Source organism: Mycena indigotica, assembly GCF_014461135.1.
Source record: "Mycena indigotica strain 171206Taipei chromosome Unknown Mind.scaff0007, whole genome shotgun sequence".
In the NCBI taxonomy this organism is placed as follows: Eukaryota; Fungi; Basidiomycota; class Agaricomycetes; order Agaricales; family Mycenaceae; genus Mycena; species Mycena indigotica.
Window position 1 is genome coordinate 3,085,801 of NW_023503006.1, and position 24,809 is coordinate 3,110,609.

The following is a 24,809-nucleotide window of genomic DNA, read 5'->3' on the forward strand; positions in this document are numbered from 1 at the left end:
AAAACATGAATCAAAGGCTGGCGGCCTGGGGGGCGGTGTTTGCGGCCTATCCGGGACTACAAATAGTACATCGACCAGGGAAGATCCACTCGAACGTAGACCCCCTGTCGCGACTGCCGCGGATCCCAGACCACGACTCCCCAGTGAGAGACGAGGAGCTTGCGATAATACAAGACGAGGAAAAGAGGGAGCGGGCCGAAAGCTTAGAAGGGAGAGGCATGTTCACCCCTGCTGCGAAAGCCTCGTTTACGGCCAGCTGGTGGGACGAAGTGATCGATAGAGATGCTATGGTCATCACTCGAAAGCAAGCGAAGGAGGCTGGAATCCAGCCCACCGCGATTGAGCAGTCTAAACCGGAGGAGAAGGAGCAAAGCGGAGTTTCGAATCAGGAACTACCTTTCGAGGAGGGTGACGCTTGGACTTACCCAGTGGGTGTGAAAGATGCAACGGTCGACAGAGATGAGGACTGGAACAAGAAGTCGCATCTACTCGTCTCCTTTGCACCGGACTTAGTGGCTGAATTCGTAAAAGGATACAAGGACGATCCATTTTTCCGGTCCAGATATGCGGAGGAAATAGCGCACCCAGACATGGTTCTCACTCCTTCTCGGTTCCAAAGAGGGAGCGGCGGCCTACTCTACTTCGTGGACGCGGACTGGAATACCAGACTATGCGTCCCGAGGTCGAAGGTGCCTTTCATGCTCAGCTGGCTCCATGATTCCGCCACCGAGACAGCACATGCGGGACCATTAAAGTTGCTACATCGCGTCAAGGAACTATTCTTCTGGAGCTCGCTGCATAAGGATGTCGAAGCCTTCGCCAAATCCTGCGATATCTGCCAGAAGATAAAAACGGATCACCGACGAAAGATGGGCGGACTCCGCCCATCTCACGTCCCCCGCCGCTCCCTTCTCTACCATCTCTATGGACATGATCACTGGTTTACCGCCTTCGGGAGACGAGAAGTTTACTGCTATTCTAGTATTTGTGGACAAGCTAACGAAATACGCCATATTCATACCGACTCACACTACTCTTTTCGCAAGAAGGTTTCGCCAAACTATTCATCGACCATGTAGTCAACCGATTCGGAATGCCGGAAAGGATCATAGCCGACAGAGACCGTAGATGGGCTACCGCGTTCTGGAGAGCTGTTACGGCTCAGTACGGCAGCCGCATGGCCTTATCCACCTCTCATCACCCGCAAACCGATGGTCAAACTGAGATAGTTAACGCTTACTTGGAGCAAATGCTCCGGGCTTACGTCGCCGAAGGATCGCACAACTTGGGCTCGATGGTTGGGAGAGATGAACTTTGCGTACAAACGGCAATGTACACTCTTCTACTGGGTACAAACCGAGCTTCCTGCTCATGGGATACCATCCGAGAACAGAGAGGGCGGCGCTAATCCCGACTACGGATCCCGTAGTCAGGCCGTTCATGCGAGGACAAAAAAGAGGAGGACTTCACTGAAGCCCTCAATGAACATCGTCAAGCGGCGAGGGACTCTCTCATACTAGCCCAAGAAAAGCAGGCTCGAGCATTCAACAAGCACCGTCGCCCGGTCGAAGAGATCCAGGAAGGGGATTTTGTCCTGGTCAACCCGCATACCCTGGAGCTAGTCGATGTGGCCGGGACGGGTCGCAAGCTAATACAGCGGACGATTGGCCCGTTCGAGGTTATGGAAAAGATTAACCCTGTGGTCTACCGCCTACGGCTCCCCGACTCTTACAATATGCACCCGGTGTTTAACTTGGAACATCTCAAACTTTATCACCCTTCGGAGGCCCGGTTCGGCGAACGAGAAGTCTTGCCAGACACTCGCGACTATCTAGCGCCGACCGAGGAATTCGAGGTGGAGGCAATATTGGGCCACCGCGTGCGTCGTCGAAAAGGACAAGAGTATCGAATGTTCCTAGTCCGTTGGGTGGGCTACGATCCTTCGGACGACAGCTGGGTATCAGAAAATGATCTGCGCAACGCTCCAGCTCTTAAGCGTGAATACCTTCGCGTCCATCATCTGAATTAGCGGGACGGACCGCACGTGACTACCTAGCATAAAAAGGTGTCAGAGTGACAAGTCACATCATTTTCTTCTCTTCCCGCATCCACTACCTTCTCCAGAAAAACGGTAAGCTCGCAGCGTCGCTGGCATTCCGCCACGCTGCGAGCTAACCGAGCTTTCGCTGACTCCTCTTTCAGATATGTCCCTAGTAATCTACCACTCGTCGATCCGATTCCACCAACCTCGCCTACGACCCTTTGCAGGATACGGAGACGGCGTCGCCCTGAACGTACAAATGTCCATGTCGTTGGGGTATCTTAGTGTCTTCAGCAACACAAGCAATCGAGTTATCCGCATAATCGACGATCTATACGAAGTCTGGTCTCCCAACTCCAGACGTGCCGTCTTCCTTCCGGGCATTCCCCCTCCTAGCGACATCGTCCCGCCATTGGATGCCAATGCGCGTAGGTACGACTCAACTTGGGGCCGATTCGACCCTAGATCTAGTCCGCAGTACATTTATACCCGACCATCTCCTATATTCGCCTTCTTCAGGAACCCTACATCAGTCAAGCGTGACGACGCCTGGTCCCCGGCTTTCCGTCCTCTGACCGAAATATGGAGACCCATGTCCGCTGACACCGGCACGCTAACGGACAAGGGCATCGATGGACTAATCGAATGCTACAACTACATAGTGGGGCGTATCAATTCCTGCTCATCGCGACTTCCCTTTGCGAAGAACTGGCCCGTCGAACTACACCTCGCCCCTCCGGACGTCACCAAATTCTGGCCTTTGAAGAGAGCGTTAAACTCCCCGCAAATATGGGACGATATTTTCGACAAGTACTCCGAGATGTCTTTCGCTCTTCGGGAGATGCTAGCGTGGGCCGACATGATGGACACCTTTATGGAAGACCTAGCCCGTGGTCCAGATCGTGAAATGGCGGAGCCTAGGGAGGAATTCATGGGATTTTGGGCCAACGGGTGTATGCGTGAGCCCCTTGATCGTCTGGTGCGCGCTGGCATTCCGTGCTTTGTTGTCTGCCGGATTCCGGAAGATCGAGCATCTCGCCTCCTGCACACCACCAGTCCTTCAGGTTTCCTGGACGGCACCGAGACGCTATCAATGTTAAAAGCGAATCCATACTCCGAGATCCCTCGGGGAGGCGTCAGTTTAGCCACTCTGAATATTCCCTCCAAGTACAAGTCCGGCACCGCTCCCCCTCCTGACTCGGCTAGCGAACAGCGTGCTGACCCGTTATTCCGCGAAGAAGGTCAACACTCCTTTTGGAGTCAACGCCGCCCCAAAAGCGATTGGCCAAGCAACCCTACGATGAATTGGACGTCTTCCTACAGCAACACTGCAAGTTCTTCCCCGCCAACGGATACCGGAGGCTGGGGATCATCTTGGCCAGCGAGCCCTAGCGACTGGGACGATCCGATAACTACTGTCGACGACTGGAAATTGCCAAGCGACACAACGGCTCGCTCTCTCCGGCGTTCTCCCTCTCCCCCGAATCGGAAGGATAAAGACGTCGTCGGCCGCTACCGCCTTATAAACGCGCATACTCCTAGTGATGGCCGGAGACCGGCTATCACGGGCAACCCGCTAAAGGGACGACTACAAGCTCCCGACCTCGATTTCGTGAACCTCTATCCGGATCGTATGCCCTGGATTCGCCCCCCTGAGCTGATCAACTTACGAAAAGGTTCCGGTAGTCTGCAGAAATTCATCATGGGTATAGGGGAAGGTGACCGAAAAAGGATGGAGTTGGTGGGACGGGGCACCCGAACCGACGGTGGCCCAAGGAGCACCTTCTACGACCGTGACCTTCGCCGAACCCTCATCATCTTAGGGTACAAACCCCCTCTAGGAGTGGTTCGCCCGGATATCTACGGGATGCCCGCGCCACGTTGCGATTATGTGGTACGAGACCAATACGGCAACTGGAAGCCAGCTCGCCCCTCGTATTGGATGTACTATACAGCCACCTTCACGAAAGTGCAGTCCAGCGTTCCGCTAGATGCCCCCTCTCCTCACCCTATCCATCTCCCCGAGAAAGAGGCCCCGAAACCGGAGAAACCAGCCCCTCGCTCGCCAAGCGATCAAGGATCGGGATCAGACGATGACGACGGTGAGGACGATGATGGACCGCCAAAGGACAAAGGAAAGAGGAAGGCCTCAGTGGCAGCCGACCGCATGGACTGCGACGACGAGTCTGACTATGGCGACTTGATAGACTCGGAAATCCCTGATCCCGCGCCCGCTACTTTCCGCCTCGAGATAAGAGGCAGCGACGCGTTGTCGGCCGAGGAGTTCTACAATCTATCCGCCATCCAAAGGGTCAGGCATTTGGCTGATATCGTGCTAGTATTGCTGGCCGGCAATAGTGTCGTACTTGAAATGGGATCGGTGACGGACGCCAGGAGAGCGATGGGTTTCTTGGAGAGGGAAATGCAATGGGTCTCTATTAACTACCTCGACCGCGATGGATACGAGCTCATAATGGGTTCCGTGACTGATACTTTCAACCGGCTGGAGTCCAGCCGGGTCAGAGAGAAAAGGCTGCGTCGCGAAGCAGAGATGAGAACCCTTTCCTCTCGGGCCTCGACCTCGAACAACCCGGATTCTAGCCTTCCCTACAGGATCCCTTCATTAGCGGTCACATCTGAAGCTCCTCCGCCATCCGACCACTCCGTCAGCGTAGCTCGGCCTTCCTCGCCCCTCTTGGATGTAGCCACCCGAATCTAGCGAGTACAGTGGCTCCTGCGGGCCCCGGAAGCTCAGATGCGGGTCGGATACCGCCAGCACTGAGTACGGGCCCGGCCCCAGCACTAGAAGCAGTCGTTAATCCTCCGACGGAACCCGAACCTAGCATCAACCCTGAAGCCACGCTAGCTTCCAGACTAGGAGTAAGCTTAGGGGAGCGAATCCGTAAGCGATCCAAGCACAACCCGGGAAAGCTGAGAAGGGATGAACGGCGCCGCATCGAAGGGAAATCAGGCTGGGTCGCGGCAAATCTGGGCCCCCTTCGCGTTGGGCTCATACGAGATCTCCATGAACGACTCGCCGCCTACTCCTCTGCCCGTGCAGGACACCAGCACAGCCCCTGCGACCTACTCGACCACTTTCCAGCTGGGGTCGCACGTGCTGACAGCGAGCGGCGCGCCAATCGACAGGGACGACGATACGCTGGCGCCGGAGGGCCAGACCTCATTCTTACTGGGCTCACACCTTGGTCGCGCCGAGTCGGGAGAATGTAGAGAATTCATGGATTCCGATGAACCTCGCGTCTCCTTCGGCTTCGGTGGCGACAGGGTCCAGTGAGGCGGACGTCGAGGCCTTCCTAGACGGTATTGACAAGCCTGAATCAACAGCCGCGACGTCCGACGTTCTGATGGCCCCTGCACCCGCTTCGTCTAACCAGATAATTGTGAATGGAGTAGTGACCCAGCTGGAGGCGCACCCTTGGTTTAACGCAACGTTCGGCGCCCGTGAGATTGACACGAGCAATGAGGCAGAAATCCTCGGATCGGGTGGGACGCTCAGAGAGGACTCCGACATGGAGGTGGATGATCCAGATCCGCAACCGCTGTTGGAAGGTATAGCGGCCTCGGCACCCTGGGCTGCCTCCGTTCTCCGGCAAAATCAGGACATATGAACGACTCTTCGTCGGGGGGGGGCTCTGTGGACGGGTACGACCTCAACCTGGACGACTCAGTACCGTTCAAACGCTAGAAGATCAGTCTTATCAGATACGGGTAGTCATATGATCATACAGTAGTCACGAGTATTGTAACAGTAAGCGTGACCAAAGTCACGCCAGCAGCAATCTTAACCAAGTTCCTCTTCTCTCTTGTGCCTCGTCTTTTCCTCCTTCTCGTGGACCCGTCCCGACTGCCTGAGTACGCTTCCCTGCTCCCTCCCGCCGTAGGTTACGGGTCAACCGTCGGGCAGCCATTGGATTCCAATGGCTGTCCGACCCCCTTATCGACACGACAACTCCTCGCTTCCACCCCGCGTAAGCTCCCCGAACGACAGCGTCACACAGGGGAACCCCCGCTTCGGCCTCCTTCGGACCCTCCGAACGCATCCGAGGCGCATCCGACCGGCGCCCCCTCGGACGCTCCGACCCACCCCAACCATCGTCCACGGCCTCCTTCGCCCGCACAATCACCGATCCGTCAAGACCCTCCCAACGATCACCTTGGGACAGAGCCTGCGACGCCGCTCAGGCCTTCTGCGCTCTACGTCGGCAGTTACGGACGACCAGTATATAGTTGGCGCCCTAGCAGGCGGACCCTTAGAGTTTCTTCTCTTTGGATCCTCCCCCTGCTAGGTCGGTCCCTCCGTGTATTTCCTGTAGTCTTATTCACGCTTTGGATCCTCCCCTGCTAGGCTTTCGTCGGGGTCTCCAGGGTTGCCCTTACAACGGGATGTGTAAGTCGATTCCCATTGCAAGAGCAACGAAGTTGAGGCGGGTAGAGCATCTCTGCGCCTTAGATCATATATGAGTTGAGGGTGGGCGGTATCTATTTCTCAGAGAAACCTACCCAATTTGTTCCGTTCCCCATGCTCACGAAATATGTCGTCGACAAGAGAGTCAAGAATTGGTGCTGACCATGCCGGAATTTGAGCAGACAGTGTCTGCCAAATGCCCTGGAGCTCGTCCGTAGTCAAGGAAGGCTGTAATGGTTGAAGCGCAGAAAAGAGAAACGAAATGATAGGTGTCGGCAAGAGAGCAGGGATTTTATCGCCGTTGGTATACAAGATGTGGCTCCAAAGACGACGGAGGAGTGAGATGAACACATTGATGATATGTAGTCCTTTCTGCCGTTCTGTAGTCTGAATCGAGGCTGCGAGTTGAGTTAGGTTCATCGTTGCAAGTAGATGAGAGCTAAGTGATATAATCATTCATTGATCGAGAAACTTTGAGCACTTCAGGCAACTTTTGTGGAAGAGCCTGGTGGTACATTTATAGGGTTACTGAGGGGAACAACTGATATTCACTGCAGGGACATGTGTGGACTGTCCCTTCAGTGACCAGGATTGTCACTGAAGGGGAGAAACATTAATATACTGCAGGCTCTATAAATGTGTGCCTGAGGGGAGACATCTTTGTGCCCAAAGGCATGAAATTATGTTCCCGAGGGAGCATATGAGGTGGGCGTCAAAAAGCGACTGGGACATGATGCACTGCAGGTGCAATGTGCTAGTGCCCGAGGGAACACAAAGTCTTGCCCGAGGGCATAAAATCATGTCCCTGAGGGAGCATAAAATATTGCCCTCGGGCACGATATTTCGTCCCTGAGGGCGCATTGGATTTTGCCCGAAGGCAACTTTTTTGTCACTGGGCCGTTTTGGGGCCGGCCCATCAATGGGCCGTGACTCGTACAGCACCAGTGCCTATCTGTCCGTATACACAAATGTCACTTGTGACCGTGACATCATCACTTGTGACCATGTGACCGTGACATTATTACATCTTGCTCTTTGCCATTGCTTTGCCAACTTATGCTACACTCCAGTTCAATAATTTCAAGATAATTACCCATAATCACACTACGATGGAGGAGGAGGAAGACTAGAAATTTTTGCCTGCCTGCCTGTCAACCGGAAATTATGGGTCATGGCCGTGGGCACGTCGACCAACAACGAGTAATCTCCCGGGAAAAGCCATGCAGTCCCGCTCTCATCCGTTCGCGCAATGCTCCCCAATGTTACGGTAACACTAGCGGTCGAAATTTGGCCGGATTTGACGTCTTTCGCTCGTGTGTAGCCAACAAGGGATTTGTTTGGGAACGGCGCTGGCCCTGCTGTCGTTTTGACGAACATCAGCACAATGAAGTCTGATGCGACGGTGCCTTTGTTGTGCAGGTCAACGTGGAATGTGTCGAAGGATCCCAAATCGAGATGGGTGGCCCCTCTGGCGCCACTGACAAGATCTTGGATATCATATGTCGCTTTAGGTGTCCCGGCAAAGCTCAACGCGAATGACCCGAAGCTCAAACCCGTTCCAAACTCAAATGTCGGAGTTCCAGTAAACCATTTGTATGTCCGACCAGGATTGGTGGAGCTTGGTCGCATAGACATATCTGTCATCGGTACTTGATGGATGAAGTCGGCAGGGTACTGGGTCACGGGCAGTCGACCAGACGGGGAGACTTTGCCCGTAATGATGTCTATGACAGCGGTTCCTCCACTCTGGCCTATCATGTAACTGTGAGTGACCATATTTACTCCGTTTTAGCACTTAGACTGACCTGGATATCCACCCCAGATGATAGCGCTCACCTAATTCTGCATCAATACTGTTTTATCAAGAGCTGAAGTACCCACGTTTTTACTACTCTTCAATGCTGCGCTATCAATCTGGCCTGCGCCGAACTGCGTTATTATAAGCGGTTTGCCTAAAGTTTCCAGTTGAGAAATCAGGTCCAGCTGTGTTTGTGGCCACGAAATGACGTCTCGATCGTGACCCTCTGCCTCAATAGACGTATCGATCCCGCCAAAATACAGAATAACGTCGGATGATCGAGCGGCCGCTATCGCTGCTGCGAAACCACTGGTGTCGGAGGAGTTGATTGCTGCCCCAGCGGCGAATGTGGGCTTGAGACCCGCTGTTTGTGCGGCAGCAAGTGGACTGATGAGGAATGGTGCCTCTCCTTGATAATTCCCTTGCATTTGGGTGGTGGCATTTCCCCACGGACCAATGATAGCCACTTTTTTGCCCTTGGACAAAGGCAATGTACCATCGTTCTTCAGAAGCGCGATACCTTCTATTGCGGCTTGGTAAGCGAGTGCTTGGGAGCTGGGAGCGTTGACGGCCGCGAAAGTCAATTGACGGAAGGGCTGAGAGGCTGGGGGGTCGAAATATCCAAGACTAATACAATGCAAGTCAGAACACGGCTCCTGAGTTGGCCAGATTCTTACCGCACAAGAGTGGTATACTGGCGTGTCAAAGCTCGCGCGATGGTTGAGGTGTTGACCAAACCCGCAGATAGCGCATCACCAAGATTGTCCGGGTAGGTCGAACCACAGTCAATGTCTGTGCCCGCATTCATTCCCGATGCCGCAGCATGAGCCAAATCGGGCGAAAAATCGTGGTCAATGAAATTTCCGATGGCATCACAGTCCGATACCACGAACCGCTCGTCATCGAAACCCCAAAAGTCGCGTAGAACTGTCTGGAGGAGCCAGGTGTTGGCGCAAGACGGAATTCCGTTCACAGCGTTGTAGCTGCACATCACTGAGCCTACTTTCGCGTCTCTCACGCAACTTTGGAATGGCTGGAGGTAATATTCGGCCATGTCTTGCTGGGAAATAACCGCGTTGAACGAGAACCGACTGTTTCCCTCCCAATTTTCCAAATCATACCCCGCAAAATGCTTGCAGTCGGCGACAACCTTGAAGATCGACGGATTGATGCCACCCTGGAGGCCTTTGACAAGACTGAAGACATATTGGGCGTCACGGAAACTGTCCTCGCCAGGCGTCTCTAGACCACGACCCCATCGTGGGTCGCGGAACGCTGTAACACATTCAGCGTTGACAATATTTTTCGCGCCCGCTTACGGTTGATGTTAGGCGTGAAGAAGTCCAGCCCTGCCCTGCCCACATTGTTGAACGCCCTGGCCTCCGTGGAAATTACGTTTGCGACCGCTTCAACGAGTGCGTCATCAAATGTCGCACCGAGAAGGATATTTTCCGGGAAAGAAGTCGCGAAGCTGAATTCGCCTGAATCGGCGAAACTCACGCCTGGGCTAAACGCGACACCATGCTGCAGTTCTTTTGTGTGAGATTTCTTTTGGAAGGGCAGTAAGTCATCGCTCACCAGTGCCTCAGACCACCATGTGTAACTATTCCAAAAATATCAGTGGTTGCTCCGACAGAACGTAGACAGTTACGCTGGCAAACCGAGTCGAGAGACACCGGGGGAGTTGTAGGGCGTGTTTGCGATCATCTCTTCCGTGGTGAACATCGCGATGAGCGACTTCGCCCTAGTGGTTGGCGGTTTGGTTGTGTCGCAAACCGTCGTGCCCAGAAGTGGGGCCTTGGTACAGCTGCGAAATGCTGGTTACTTTTTTTTCAATTATTTAATTGGAGAATGCTCACTCTGGGAAGGCGGCATGAACGCGCACCAGAGCGCTTAAGATAGACACAACGAGTTGGGAACCCTTCATCGTGTTGGGGGGCCTCGCTCGATGCAAGACAGGGACGGTCTGCGTTTTATGTATAGTGCCGGAAGCATACCAGAGGAAGAGTCGTACGAGAAACAGTCAGCAGATGAAAGACGCCTTCGTGCCGCTGGTGCCAGAACTGAGAAGTTTAAAAAAGATTCACTGAGATCAGAGAGCGGAGCGGCGAGTCAGCTGGGCATCGTCAACGCTGGCGAAGTAGGAGTGGGAGTCAAAACGCCAAATGGTGACGGAAATTGTGTGGCGTTCAGTAACACTGAAATATTCTACGGCCTGAAGCTGATTCAGAAGTCGATAAGGCATCGCGTGGTCGGAGGAGCGGAGATGCGTTCTCTCGGTTTGGGTTGGCTTACAGCGCATCGAAGGAGCCCGCGGAAGCGCACAGGTCCGTTCTTCTGAGAAGAGACGCGTCGAGAAGATGGCGCGTGAGCGCGTGACTTGATCGCCGCAAGTCACGTTGTCGTGCCGCCGGCCTGCCGGGGCGAAGAGAGAAAACGGCAACGAAGCAAGCAACTTGAGCCAACAAATTGTTTAGTGGGTTTCCAACAAGGTTCCAATTTATATGACAGATCTCTCGCGTAGGTCCTCAATTTGTTCTGGTGTGTAACCCAGCTCGGCCATTACCTGGGGTTGTTCAATAAAAATGGGAAGGGGGAGGTAGAGACATACCTCCGACGTGTGCTCAGACAACATTGGTGGATGTCGATGGACTTTCATCCGTTCCCCGTTGTAGGATACTGCTGGTGCGACCAACTTGAGTGTCCCGGATGTGGGATGCTAGGCATAGTTCAGTGAGGAGCAATGGGATCAAGTCGAGAATGTACCTCGACTTCAACTGTGATGCCACGAGCAATGGCCTGAGGATGCGAAAACGTCTGAGCGATGTTATTTATTGGGGCGAATGGGACGCTAGGCGCCAGGAATGAGCCAAGAGTGAGACAACAATTGGAAAAACGCACCCCAAGCCAGTGAACCGTTCTAGCCAGTGTGCCCGATCTTGCTTCATTAATGCTTCTTCAATGATACGCAAAAGTTCTTCCCGATTCGCAACACGGGCTGCATTGGTCGCGAAACGCGCATCCGCCGCTAGCCCGGGGTTGTCGAGAACCTTGTCGCAGAGGATGGCAAACTGCTTGTTATTCCCAGCGCCGATCATAAGAAAACTGTCGCGGCATTGAAATACTTGGTAAGGTACGATAGACGGGTGCGCTGTCCCATGTCGAGAGGCCTCTTTGCCTGCGATGAGGTAATTTGACGCTATATTCGCTAGACCAGCGATCTATCGGACGAGTCAGCAACTTCCACGACCGCAGAAACAACCAACAAACTTGGGTTTCGAAGAGGTTACAGTCAATCCAAACACCTTCATCAGTTTGCTGCCGAGAAATGAGCGCGGCCATAATGGCTCCATGGGCGTACAATCCAGTTGCAATGTCGGTTGAAGCGACTCCAACCTTCGAAGGTGGACGATTGGACTCGCCAGTACTATGATGATTAGTGAGGGGTCCAGCGACTCAAGTGAAGAACGCACATATGCATCAGACCTGCCTCTGCCTCTACAATAACATCGTATCCTGCGGCTGTTCGGTATGGGCCGGTTTGACCATATCCTCTCGACAAGTTAGTCAACGAGTAATACTTGTTTGGAGGCATACCGGTTATTGACGCGTAGATGAGACGGGGATTGATTTTCTTGCAGTCCTCGAAACCCAGGCCCATCGATGCCAGCTTCCCAGAGACAAAATTCTCAACTAGGACATCTGACCGCGCCACTAGTTTGTGTATTATTTCCAGCCCAGCAGGGTCTTTGAAGTTGCATGTCATCGAACGTTTGTTTCGATTGACAGCGAGGAAGTAGGCTGATTCGGGGGTGCTGTCCGGAGGTGCTGACTCGAGAAGGGGCGCTGAAGGAGGACTCCACGAGCGAGTGTCGTCGCCACGGGTAATTTCCTCGATCTGTTGGAATATTTGCTTTGCGACGAGGAACAGGGGAAAGCTGCTCACTTTAATTACGTCGGCGCCCAGATCTGCAAGGAGCATTGTCGCTGTCGGGCCAGCTAAGACCCGCGTCAAGTCCAAAATTCGAATTCCCTTCAGAGGAGGAGGTATCCCTCCAAGAACATTGGGTTGTTGCGTTTGATAATTGCGCAGCCCAGCGATTTGAGTTCGACTGCTACGAAGCCAGACGCGTCTTAACATTGCTAGGCCGTCTAATTACGTCGCTTCTTGCCGCCACGGTAGGGAGGGGAGAGGGAATTTGGAAAGCGATGAACATCACGGACGTCCAAGGACAACATTTTGCCGTCACACAGGGGACAATATATTTTCGCAACCGGTTTTTCTCCCGTCCACAGTCTGTCGGTCATGCAAGGCGAATAAGCAGGCCTCCTCTGTCGCCATGTGGCGGCTGGAAAGGGGGGGGGACTCTCCTGTGCTGCTCGCCTAAATACTCGAGAGAGAGTTCTCGGCGCAAGTTACGAACGTATAATGCCCCAGACTGCTCCGTCATACTTGTTCGTCTGGCATTTCCTTTGTTTTTCAATCGACTCATAGCTCTGCTAGCACTGGTCCTATTGTTGGTGTCTTGCAAGTCTTTCTCAACGCCTGACGTTTTCACCACAGTTTGTTGGTTTTGAACTCAACTGGTTGTTATTGGGTTTGCTCCTGGTTCAAGTTTGTGTGCCACATTCTCTCACCTGCGAGCTCGATAACTGACAACGATTAGATTATTTCTATTCCGCATTTCCCGACGAGAGATGGGGAATCAAAGCTCTAGGCAAGCTCATCGTCATCTCGTCTGAAGGCTTTTTGACTCCAAACATCAACAGTGTTCACTCTTCTTGTTATTGAACTGGTGCAAACGGCCCTCGGCTCGATTGCAGTGTACGATATGCTGGTCAGAAACTGGGGTAATCCCAAAGCGTTCACCGAAGTTATGTGGGCCGCTTATGTGCAGCCATTCACCGTCGGTCTCAGTATGTTTTTTCCCCACGCAGCTCGATCCCTTGAATTCTAACTTGAATATTCGAGGCTCGACTATCGTCCAAATGTTCTTCGTTTGGCGTATCCATAAACTCAAAGGGGAAGAAGTCATAGTCCGACTGATTTGCGTTCTCATTGCCATTGTGAGTCCCAAACATGCACGTTTTTTTGCTGTCAACTCAACGTCGGTAGATATCCTTGGGCCAAGGCCTCACTGCGATGGTCAGCACGATTCGATTCGCCACACAAGCCGCGGGAGTTTCAGCACTTCAAGGCGCCTCGGGGCTTCTCGGAACCAAAGTCAGTTCGCTCTCACCCTCCAACTTGTTCTGAAAGTATGCAGATATGGCTTGGCGGAGCTGTCGCCTGTGATGTTTTAATAGCCGTCACCATGATCTCCATTGTGCGCGTTTCTTCGGCTGTGGCGTTGGAGAAATACTTACAATTGCTGTAGCTGTCTAGAGCACGACAGAGCTTACCCTGGGCAAAAGCAGACTCTGTGATCACCAAACTCATCATCCATTGTGTCGAGTCCGGTGCAATCACAACTGCCGTTGCAACTGTACAGTTAGCACTCTTTCTTTCACGCCCAGAAAATTTCATGCATGAAGCTCCGTGCGTTCAAACCACCGCTACTTCGTCAGAACCTCACATTATTATAGACTTTACGTCCTAGGGAAGCTGTCAGTCCAATGTCCCTTCTCGACTATCTCTGACGTAGGTATTAGATATTCCAATGTGGTGCTAGCTACCTTGAATTGGCGCGCCGAGCGTAAACGTCACATATTCAGCGATAGCAGCAACCCAAGTACAAGTCTCAGCACCCCAAGGCAACAGCAGAGCTTTGGACTCCGACACTTACCTGGCGATCGCACGAAGGCTGTTGTGGTGGAAACTGTTCTCGATCCCCGCCAGGTGAGTGGCCTCGAAATTTAAACCGTTTTCTGACCTTGATCTAGTCCGATTTCGAGCAAAAACGATTCGATTTCGAGCATGTTTAGTAATATTTAATGGTAATATCATTTGTAATCCGGCGTAGACCCACGACACGCACAACCTAATGCATTATAATCCCAGACCGGCCCTGCACCTAAAGGCGAAGCACTTGGAAGAATCCCTGTACTCCTAGCCTCCCGAGTTGTTTTAAACGTGTCCTACACGGAAAACATTATCCTATCTCATACTCCAACAGTCGACAATCGGGATCGCTTAGAATGAATTCGACCGCATTGAAGGATATGATTTTTGGATGCGTCAAACAAATGTCTGAAGGACTGCACTTATGGACTAGCGCGGCGTGTCGATGATCGACATGTTCGTAATGATGCTGACCGGCACACCGGAAATCGCAAATCCCTTTCTTCCCACCTGTACCCCTGATGTCTAAACTTCATTTAATAGCGCTTCCCCTTGGATTCCCCTGTGGTCGCTCTGTAACTTAAAAGCGACTTGAAGCATTCGAGTTCTGGTCGCCGACCATGCTTCTGATCGCCTCGCCTTTCTAGTGCGTTGCAGTATTCTTTCTTTCCTTTGGCCAACTGAGATCATTGTGTTAGCACCGCTCCCGTCGTCAGTTCTCCCTTGTTATTTTACTCGACGTTGACAGTCGCGGCATATTAGTTTGTTGGTATGCAGTTCAACTGGTTATTGCTGGGTCTGCTTCTCGTTCAAGTCTGTAGGGCCAAGTTTCTACTTCGGTTCAACAACAATGATGCCTGACCACAACCAGACTACTTTTATCACGCCTTCCCCAACGAGAGGTGGGGAATCAAGGCCCTAGGTATTATACCTCCTTCTCGCATCCACTCTCAACTTATAGAGGCCGCGTAGTGTACACTCTTCTGCTAATCGACTTGGTTGAAACTGGCATCGGCTCGTGGGCCACGTACGAAATGCTGGTAAAGAACTGGGGCAATTCTCAAGTGTTCTTCCACGTCACATGGGCCGCTTTTGTGCAGCCATTCACCGCGGGCCTGAGTATGTAGCTCTTTGTTTGACACAAATGCCTCGCTAATTATGTGATATTTAAGCCTCCACTATCGTTCAACTATTCTTCGTCTGGCGTATTCTCAAGTTGAAAGGAAGTGTACTCATCGTGCGCCTCATCTGTCTCCTGATTTCTCTCGTACGCCATATCTTCCTACCCACCTCAATTCAATGCAACTTGAACAGATCTCACTGGCCCAAGGTCTCTGCGCAATGGTGAATTCCATTCGATTGGGCCAAGCACTAGCTCGTACCTCCGATCTGGATGGCGCTGCTGGGCAACTAAACACCAAAGTGCCTTCGCTTTTTTCATTCTCTACAGTCTCTCTCTGACTGAACAATCAGATATGGTTAGGTGGAGCCGTAGCAGCCGACATGCTGATTGCCATCACCATGTCAATTATTGTACGTCCTCAGGCGCCGAGTACCTATTGAGAATCAACTGATACTTGATGCTTTCTAGTTGGCTGCACAGCGGCGTTCGGTGCCTTGGGCCAAGACAGACTCGTTGATCACCACACTCATTATTCATGCAGTCGAGACTGGCTCAATCACGACTATCGCTGCCGTCCTACAGCTGGCACTCTTCCTTTCGCACCCTGAAAACTTCATGCATAACGCGCCGTATGTTTTACATTCTCTTACCCGCTTGCTGTAGCTTGATCGCGTCTGCTAGGCTCTTGATCCTCACCAAATTGTAAGTCGTATCTGGCAAGCTAGCTGCTGCTCGTCACTCAGTTCACTCTAGATATTCCAACATCGTTTTAGCGACACTCAACTGGCGTGCCGAGCGCAAACATCACGTCTTCAGCGAAAGCAGCAACCCAAGCACGGGAGTCAACGTCGCTGGACAAAGCTTTGGATTGAAGCGTATGCCTGCCAGTGGTGACCGCTCAAAAACTGTCACGGTAGAGGTTCATCATGGGAGCGAGGTAGGAAGTCCAAACACTCGGAAGCGTGCATTTCATGTGATCGATACAGACCGACCTCGAGCAGAAGCGACCTGGTATCGACTTTTGAGTTCTCTCGGTTTCCGTAGTTTTCAATGGCACCTTTTGGATTCATATTCGGATACATAGATTTACTGCACGTAGTGGGGTCCGGACTCCTTCTACAACAGGCGTCCTGTAGTATGTAAATAATCTCCACCGTTGTGATCAGTCGACACTTATCTATTTCTCCCTCTGGTTGTGATGTATCCGGTAGGATGTGACACGGCACGGTGGGTGACAATCACGTCAATTTTTGCTTTCCCTTGGAGGGTCACCGGTCATGGCGCATTCACAATCACCTCAAGGTTTCTTTATTATGGGTGCATCTGGTTTAAAGGTGTGTCTAGCACGTTTCACAGGCACCCAGTTTAACCTATACCAGATTGTCACTGACTCACCGTGATACCGTGTTCTCCGAGTCGGCCATTGTCGGTTGGGGCCGTTGTGTGGCCATGACGGTTGTGTGGGTGTGGTTGTGTGGACGTGAGGTAGTAAACAAGCCATTACACCTTGATGACAACCAGTAACACTTCGGACGGAAACATGGCCTCACCGCTAAGGAAAGACTTGGACGACATTCTAACCTGGAAGCCATCTTTCTTTGTGCGACACGCTGGTAATCGTGCGTTACACCCTTGCAACCCTCCTCATGCTCTTTACACCAAGCATATTGACCAAAAGCTACTCCTGCGACATGTCATGCCACTAGACTCCTTGGTGCATGATATATCTGGGTTCGCGCAAGAGCAACTAGACTCCCTAATAGCTCAGCTTGCTTCAACCAAAGAAGACATAGTTCCGAATGCTGAATTGTCAATATATCGCGAGCGGCGCATAGAGCTCCACACATGCTGGCCATCAGAACTAGCGCAATACTACCGCTCAACTTGTGCCGCTATAGCTGCTTCCATTTCGACTAAAGTGTTGATGCCAAACATGTCTGGGTGGAATCGTAATCTCTATTGGGGTCGATGGGCAAAGACAGAACGATATCCTACTGGGGTGGACGACGAGGGTCATCTTTTTTTTAGTACAGATGACTCCGGAAAAATTATTCTTGACGAGCACCGTTCCGAAATAATGGAGCCAAGTTTGCGCGAAGATTTAGAGCGAGCCGTCGCTTTCACCCCGAAAATTGGCACTTGGATATTTTTATCATTTGGGGAGGAATCGGAGGCACTTCTGGCGAATATGGATCAGACATGGTCCCAAGCAACTTTTCGCTATCGACTCTGCAAAACAGTGCATCCCAAATCCAATGGATCATCAAGGGTTATACCTCGCGACGCGCCATCAACCGTTTGGAAACTCCCCCCTACCGGGTCTGTGCCTGCGGTAAGCATGACTAAAGCTTTGTGTTGGACTCAAGACATAGCAGGACACGATTGCGCGCAGGAATCTTCGAACGAGAACGCCGACTGCGTCGAAACCAAATCAAGAGGTCGCAAGGCGTGTGGTTCCATCGGCTCGCAGACGGCCCAAAACAAGTGCCTATATCGGGACATACCTCACACCGGAGTCACTTGCTCAGCTGGTCAGTATATTAACTGCAGAATCTTCGAGTCCAGCTTATTCAACAACAGGCGTGGGCCAAAGCGGCGGAGACGGATTCCACCATGATCGTTTTCAACTGCGGCAAACATGAACGGATCGGGATTCGCCACCGAGCAACCCAAACACTCTATCTGTCAGAAGTCTATGACACCACTGAATGCGAGAACCCGGAGTACATCAAGCTTCATGTGGGCATACACCTCGCGCAAGTTTTTGACGCTGTCGCCCGCGCCAAAGCTGCAACCAAACATACAGAGTCTCGCCGAAGCAGTCGTAAACGTCCAAACACCGAATATGCTGCCGGACCGTTACCATCAAGTAAACGCTTCAAGCAAAGCCCGAAGAAGACTTCTTTGCAGGTGAGTTGCGGCTTGAACCGCTAGCATGTCAAGCTGATGCCAATAGCAACTCCCGATGGAGCTCGCCAGCCAGCGCGACCTGATGCTGCTGCACATGCAGTATGGCATTTACCATTCTCCAGCGCCAGCGTCGTTCATTCGAGCGACGCCGTGTCTCGTGCACAAGACGAAGACAAAGCGAAAAGAAGGGTATTCTGCGCCAATTAGACGCTCGTATGAGGTTTACGAGTGTCTCGAGGTCGTCCTTGCAAGCCAAATCGGCAAAGGCGCAACTGGTACTGCTCACGAAGCAACAGCTCGTCTGACGACCAAAGACGGACAAACGCTGATCGAGAAGAATCTCATCGTCAAATTGGCATTCCGGGAGCAGCCCCAGCGACGAATGCGTCACGAGTATGAAATCTACAAACATCTGGCGGAACAGGGTGTCACTGGTGTCCCCCATGTCTATGGGCTATTCGAGGACCTCGAAGGAGGAGCTATTGCACTCATCATGACCAATTGTGGGCGAAACTTGTGGGATTCACGCGAGGACAAAACCAAGCCACTGACGCCTGTTGCTCCGACCCAACGGTATGTAGAATGACACGCACTCTGAGACTCTTGTCTTATGTCTCTTCACCAGGAATCGCTTTATTGAAATCCTTGAAAACGTGCATCGCGCTGGAGTTCGGCACTATGATATCCGGGCCAACAACCTCACGATTGACTCCAATGGGGAAGCCTTCATCGTTGATTTTGACCGCGCGCGTCTCAACCCAAGCGAAGGGAAGAAGAAATGGGAAATGGATATCCTGAAAAAGCTGATGGATGGAATTCACCATGAATTTTCCTTACAAAGCCCTGTAATGTCAGGAGATGAGAAGGAAATCTGGATTCAATCGCCGGTCTCCTGGCACTTCTAGTAACTGATGACCAAGAGAACTTGCGAGAGGGTTTGAGAAAATCAAGAGGGTGAGAAAGAGGATTCGGAAGTCGATAGTCCATCTATGTAGCCTTGATATGTTGACAAGCTGTGGAGCATTTGTTCACGATATTTAAAGACAGCATCCGGACTGGTATTTCCTAAGTCAAAGGGGGTGCACGGTCTGGAGGGTCACGTGCTTCCGGAGTCAATTCCTCCATGTTCGACCATCACAGTCAAGCCACGGTTTGGCCACGGTGCTGAATGGTTGCAATTGCTCGTCCTCTGCCGTTACCTTGGCCATCGCCCTTTCCCTCTGGAAGCCCTTGCTTCCGTGTTGGAAAACCTGCTTTCTGAGGTCAATTGCTGTGTGTGGGGTCAAAATTGTGTCGCATCGTTGACAGACGCCGCCGACCCATCTTCTCCACCTGATATCAGCGAAAGCCCAGAAAGCTTCATGCATAACGCGCCGTATGTTTTACATTTCTTACCCGCTTGCTGTAGTTTGATCGCGTCTGCTAGGCTCTTGATCCTCACCAAATTGCAAGTCGTATCTGGCAAACTAGCTGCTGCTCGCTTTTGCTCTAGATATTCCAACATCGTTTTAGCGACACTCAACTGGCGTGCCGAGCGCAAACATCATGTCTTCAGCGAAAGCAGCCCAAGCACGGGAGTCAACGTCGCTGGCAAAGCTTTGGATTGAAGCGTATGCCTGGTGACCGCACAACGGTAGAGGCTTATATAGCCTCTACTCTGGATGTCCATCTTGGGAGCGAGGTAAGAGGCCCAAACACTCAGAGCGTGCATTTCATGACATTGAGATACAGACCGACCTAGAGCAGAAGCGGCCTAGTGTAGACTTTTGTTGAGTTTGTCTGGTTATCAATCGTATTCATCTTTCATACGTGACTCGGCGCCCATCTCATGCAAACTTGTGTTTTGAGTTCTTTTTTCTCTGGGCTATATGAGTTTTCGGTACTCCGATCTCATTTTTTACACTTGGGTTGCACTTGCGCGGTGGCGCAATTTCATGTCGGTGACATCTACGTGTCACGTGCGTATGCTATGCCAATTTTTTCTTTATGTTTGACCATCACGGTCAAACCAAAATGCTACCACAGCGTGCCGGTGAATGGTTGCAATTGTTCTTCCTCTGCCGTTAACTTGCCTATCTTAGCCATCAGCCTTTCTCTCCGGAAGTTCCAGCCCCCGTGTTGTTGGCAGACCTGCTTTCTGAAGTGAATTGCTCAGGCTGTGTGTGTGTGGTCAAAGTTGTGTTGCACCGTTGACAGACGCCGCCGAGCCCCATCTCTGGCCTATAAAGCCACGTCAGCGACCCAACAACCCCCATAACTCATGGGTAAGATTTACTTTAACGCGAACGATCTGGGCGATAAATACTACGACTTTGTCGTTGTTGGAGGTCAGCCCCGGTTTGCCCTACCATGGTCACTATCTCAAAATAATCACAGCCGGGAATGTTTGTTCATCTTGCCTGACACCTCTTGTCGAATTAAATCCCCAACCTGTCTTTAGGCTGGGGGCGTTATCGCTGCTCGATTGGCGGAGAACCCTCACTTCAAAGTCCTCGTTATCGAGGCAGGGTTGTCGTGCGCCTATTTATCGAGCAACTCTTGGCTTCACATACTGATGATTGGTTCCTCAGGGATACCGAGCCAGAGTCCGATGTTCTTCGAACCCCATTCCTTGCCGGCTTGGCTGTTGGCACCAAATTCGATTGGGGTCCGTCCGATTCACTGTGTCAACAGCGATTCATACTTTACAGACTACAAAACGACCCCACAAGCCGGACTCAATGGTCGAGAGATACCATTCCCACGAGGATATGTGGTAGGCGGAAGCAGCAACACCAGTAGGCCAAATGCAATGAACCTTCGGTGGTGACCCTGATGGAATATATCGCACAGATAGTTTGGTCTACCTCCGCGGACCGTCAGAGGATTTCGATAGACTTGCAAACATCTCCGGTGACCAGGGCTGGTCCTGGACTAGCCTTCAAAAGTACATCAAAATGAACGAACGTCATGTTCGTCCATGGAACAATCGCAATGACGAAAACGACTATAACCCAGCAGTCCATGGAGACGGGCCTCTCCAAACTACTCTTGTTGCCGAGCCAACTGATTTAGACCAACGCGTTATCAAAGCCGCAAACGAACTTCAAGGCCAATTCCGCTATAATCTGGACCTTAATTCTGGTGACGGTCTTGGTGTTGGTAAGGCTTATAGGGATTCAGAACATTTTTCAATGTCTGTAGGTTGGATCCACACAACTGTGGGAGGAGGGGCCCGCAGCAGCTCATCTACAGCCTTCTTAAAGCCAGCTATCGAGTCCCGAGAAAATATCGACCTTCTTGTCCATTACCATGTGACTCGTTTGCTTCCTGCTGAAGGAGGTTCTCTCGATTTCCGCACCGTCGAGTTGGCACAAGATGCCAGCAGCCAACGAATTATCCTGACCGCAAAGAAGGAAGGTGGTGCCATTTCCCTGTTCTTCAAGTATACTACTAATGAGCTCAGTTATTTTATGTGCCGGCGCTATTGGAACGCCGCAGATCTTGCAACTCTCGGGAATCGGCCCCAAAGCTGTGCTCGATCGCGCTGGAATAGCACAGCTCGTCGATGCTCCAGATGTCGGTCGGCATTTGCAAGACCAACCTATTATATTCTATCAGTGGCGTGTCAACAGCACGACCCTTTCATCGTTCTTCAGAGACCCAGCCAATGTTGGTGCTAGCATGGCAGAATATGCCGCCAGCAAAACGGGTTTTGCTGCCGGAGTTGCTTTCTTCAGCACCATCGCCTTTTTGCGATTGCCTGACCATTCTCCGATTATCAAGGCAGAGCACAAAGACCCCGCTGCGGGACCAAACTCTTCTCATTACCTTTACTCTTTCTTGGTGAGTAAATTCTTCCCCATCCTGTGAATCGCCCACTCAACATACTTTCAAGAATTCCTATGCACCTAACCCGGGCCAAGAACCGGGTCCAACTGAAGGCGACTGGATTTCAATCGCAGCTGTGCTTCAGTCTCCGACCTCCGGCGAGTCATTTTTTGCGTGTTTGGGAGCTGCTGCTGACACAATGGCAGAGGGTTCGGTCGAAATACAGAGCAGCTCCGCATTTGATCATCCTGCTATCAATCCTGCGTATCTCTCAACTGCGTTTGACCTCAACACCATGATCACAACCTTCAAAACCACGGCTGAATTTTTTTCCGCTCCGATCTGGACAGGATACATCGCTGAACCTGATCCAGAAATCACGGGACTTACCACAGATGCCGCCATCGAAGCTTATGTGCGAAAGTACAGCACCACAGTCAAGCATCCAGTTGCCACCGCTCGTATTTCAAAAGCTGGCGCAATCGATGGAGTGGTTGGACCCGATCTTTGCGTCAAGAAGATTACGGGAGTCAGAGTAGTGGATGCGTCGGTGTTGCCGTTTGCGTCGGCTGGCTTCCCACAAGCACAAATTTACATCCTGGCGGAGCGTGCAGCAGCTTTGATCAAAGAAAAGTGGTCTAACTAACGAATTTGCGGGATCTATGATGTTATCTTATCTTTGATGATTGATGTGTATCTCCGAGTGATCCGAGTGAGAATGTGATGGCATCACTGCTTAAACACAACGACCATGAACGACAATCGCGTTCATGCGTGTGGACACCTTGCCACCGTCCTCAAATCATCATCCACATTCTTACCCAAGTACCGCGACGTAGTCTCGTGGGAAACCCGCCGGCGACAACATATAAAGAATCCAACCGTCAGGCGCAAGGTTTGCAGTTGAAGTCCCCTCCAACGCGTGCTTCACTATTTCAGGTCGCCGTTCCTACCTGTGGGGCTTGTCATGCTGCGCTATATCGACCGGTTGTCTGTTTACACTGCTCTTTTGCGGGATGCTGGAGAAGCGAACATATTACGACCCACTTGCGTCAAGCACAACACTCGTTCAGTGAGTTGTAGTTCTCGCGAATATCAGCCTCTGACTGCTGCAGGCATGGATGCTCGGTCAGGGGCGGTCTTCTGCATAGAGTGTAATGACTTCATCTTCGACCCAATTTTTGAAGACATAAGGTTGTCTGCAACAGTTCATGTGGAGGAGGAGCAGACGCGATTTCAAGGTTCGCCCTGTTGCGGCACCATGGTTGGAAGGCTCATTTGAGAACCTACAGCCTCTAAGAAGGCACGAGAGCGGTTTCAACGTTGGGAGCCAAGCGAGCAGGACACCATTGCACTCCAAAAGGCGGTGCCGATTTCGTGTCAAGGTATGACGCTGACTCCGTGAATACCTCACTCTAACGCGCCGCTAGGTCGTCGCGGTCTTCTCAACCTTGGGCAAACATGCTTCATGAATGTCGTTCTGCAGTGTTTCGTCCACAATCCTATGCTGCGAAACTACTTCCTCAGCGACAAACACAACAATCGCAAATGTAAGACAGAAGAGGACTGCACATGTTGCGAAATGGACAAACTATTCTCAGAGGTCAGCTTCGTCCGTCCTCTGGCTGTCCAACTTATCGTTTTTGTTGCAGGTCTTTTCTGGCGAGTCGGCCCCATTTGGACCTGTCACCTTTCTGGCCACAACATGGCGGAAATCGCTGGAACTTTCTGGATACGCCCAACACGATGCTCACGAGTTCTTTATCTCAACACTTAATAACATCCACAGCACCTCGGTTGGCTCGACGAACGTGACATGTAACTGTGTCGTTCATTCGACGTTCCAGGGGCTGTTGCAAAGTGAGGTTGTTTGTGAGCGGTGCCATAACGTGACAACCACCGTCGACCCCATGCTGGATATCAGTTTGGAGTTGAAGGGGAAGACGGGAGAACCACATGGGGCCACAGAAAATACACTAGCAGCATGTTTGAGGAGGTATGCAAATGTTCTCATGTCGAGATAAAGCTAAGCTCGACAGGTTCACGCAACCAGAAAAACTTGGACCGAAGCAATACAGTTGCGCCAAATGCAAAGCTGCTCACGTCAGTCCTCTTTTTCTCTCTATTGACTTGCTGAAGATACACTCAAGGAGGTATCTAAGCGTTTAAGCATTCGGAAACTACCACCTGTTCTGAGTTTCCAATTCAAGGTCCGTCGTGGTAATGTGGCATATCTGGTACCAACCAATTGTAGCGATTCGAGCACAAAACAGAAAAAGGTGCACCTCGGAAAATCGACACGCGAATAAGATTTCCAGAGACTCTCAACATGGCGCCATATACCTCGCTAGGAATGAAAGCGTCCGCCCACGCCAATAAAGGGCCCGCCAAGGAGACGTCATCTCCTCCACCGTTGCATCATGTGTTGACGTTCGTCACGATAATGTCTGCTGCCTAGTCGACTGCTCTAACTAGTAGCCTCTAGATACCCGGGCCCGACGGCGATGTATGAGTATGACCTCTTCGCGGTCATCAACCATGAGGGACAGCTCAACAACGGACATTACACCAACTATGCGCGGTTTGAGAATGAGTGGTATCGTTTCGATGACGACAAGTTAGTCAGGGCAAGCGATCCTCGTTGAATCCACCACTGAAATTTGGCTTTAGAGTGGTCTCGGCCCCGCTGAACAACGTCCTCAACTCATCGGCGTACATGTGTTTCTACGTGAAGCGTCATCTGGACTACCGGCCGAATGAAGTTCCGTCGTATGTTCAGGCGCGAGAGAAGGAGCTCGAGAAGGAGAAGGAACGCGAACGCGAGAGGGAGCGAGAGTTAGAGCGTCAGCAAGAGAAGGAAGTCGACGATGCTCTGCTTGCGATGCTGTAGAATCTATAGGTATTTAGTTCACATTGTTC

General features: G+C 51.7%; 7 protein-coding genes across 7 annotated transcripts; 5 read left to right on the forward strand and 2 right to left on the reverse strand.

Annotated features, from left to right (window-relative positions):
* Nucleotides 1-7,571: 7,571 nt before the first annotated feature.
* MIND_00873900 (Glycoside hydrolase family 3 protein) lies at nt 7,572-10,192 on the reverse strand (the record flags this gene model as incomplete). Its single annotated transcript, XM_037365398.1, has 7 exons — nt 7,572-8,218; nt 8,273-8,303; nt 8,349-8,892; nt 8,943-9,540; nt 9,585-9,868; nt 9,917-10,072; nt 10,125-10,192. The coding sequence occupies 7 exons, from the start codon at nt 10,190-10,192 to the stop codon at nt 7,572-7,574; spliced, it is 2,328 nt and encodes a 775-aa protein (XP_037218640.1).
* A 573-nt stretch (nt 10,193-10,765) lies between these two features.
* On the reverse strand, nt 10,766-12,406 carry MIND_00874000 (CaiB/baiF CoA-transferase family protein C7orf10; the record flags this gene model as incomplete). The annotated part of the gene is made up of 8 exons (XM_037365399.1): nt 10,766-10,831; nt 10,877-10,984; nt 11,032-11,116; nt 11,167-11,486; nt 11,536-11,692; nt 11,739-11,817; nt 11,863-12,163; nt 12,212-12,406. 8 exons carry the CDS (start codon nt 12,404-12,406, stop codon nt 10,766-10,768), a joined length of 1,311 nt encoding a protein of 436 aa, XP_037218641.1.
* Nucleotides 12,407-12,694: 288 nt separating this feature from the next.
* Nucleotides 12,695-14,190, forward strand: MIND_00874100 (uncharacterized protein; the record flags this gene model as incomplete). Its single annotated transcript, XM_037365400.1, has 12 exons — nt 12,695-12,720; nt 12,770-12,782; nt 12,830-12,884; nt 12,933-12,983; nt 13,036-13,182; nt 13,238-13,332; nt 13,382-13,489; nt 13,533-13,592; nt 13,644-13,804; nt 13,852-13,872; nt 13,918-14,104; nt 14,149-14,190. 12 exons carry the CDS (start codon nt 12,695-12,697, stop codon nt 14,188-14,190), a joined length of 966 nt encoding a protein of 321 aa, XP_037218642.1.
* Nucleotides 14,191-14,667: 477 nt separating this feature from the next.
* Nucleotides 14,668-16,195, forward strand: MIND_00874200 (uncharacterized protein; the record flags this gene model as incomplete). Its single annotated transcript, XM_037365401.1, has 12 exons — nt 14,668-14,693; nt 14,746-14,758; nt 14,810-14,864; nt 14,919-14,969; nt 15,020-15,166; nt 15,220-15,314; nt 15,362-15,469; nt 15,521-15,580; nt 15,639-15,799; nt 15,852-15,872; nt 15,924-16,107; nt 16,157-16,195. 12 exons carry the CDS (start codon nt 14,668-14,670, stop codon nt 16,193-16,195), a joined length of 960 nt encoding a protein of 319 aa, XP_037218643.1.
* A 485-nt stretch (nt 16,196-16,680) lies between these two features.
* MIND_00874300 (Protein kinase domain-containing protein) lies at nt 16,681-18,985 on the forward strand (the record flags this gene model as incomplete). The annotated part of the gene is made up of 5 exons (XM_037365402.1): nt 16,681-17,502; nt 17,546-17,701; nt 17,751-18,080; nt 18,127-18,653; nt 18,706-18,985. 5 exons carry the CDS (start codon nt 16,681-16,683, stop codon nt 18,983-18,985), a joined length of 2,115 nt encoding a protein of 704 aa, XP_037218644.1.
* A 1,355-nt stretch (nt 18,986-20,340) lies between these two features.
* On the forward strand, nt 20,341-22,536 carry MIND_00874400 (Aryl-alcohol oxidase-like protein; the record flags this gene model as incomplete). The annotated part of the gene is made up of 9 exons (XM_037365403.1): nt 20,341-20,407; nt 20,457-20,464; nt 20,521-20,594; nt 20,651-20,727; nt 20,771-20,857; nt 20,913-21,221; nt 21,264-21,479; nt 21,526-21,905; nt 21,958-22,536. The coding sequence occupies 9 exons, from the start codon at nt 20,341-20,343 to the stop codon at nt 22,534-22,536; spliced, it is 1,797 nt and encodes a 598-aa protein (XP_037218645.1).
* Nucleotides 22,537-22,641: 105 nt separating this feature from the next.
* MIND_00874500 (Ubiquitin carboxyl-terminal hydrolase) lies at nt 22,642-24,780 on the forward strand (the record flags this gene model as incomplete). Its single annotated transcript, XM_037365404.1, has 11 exons — nt 22,642-22,785; nt 22,830-22,962; nt 23,006-23,131; nt 23,183-23,275; nt 23,321-23,493; nt 23,543-23,886; nt 23,930-23,993; nt 24,041-24,100; nt 24,145-24,320; nt 24,376-24,507; nt 24,561-24,780. 11 exons carry the CDS (start codon nt 22,642-22,644, stop codon nt 24,778-24,780), a joined length of 1,665 nt encoding a protein of 554 aa, XP_037218646.1.
* Between the last annotated feature and the right edge of the window lie 29 nt (nt 24,781-24,809).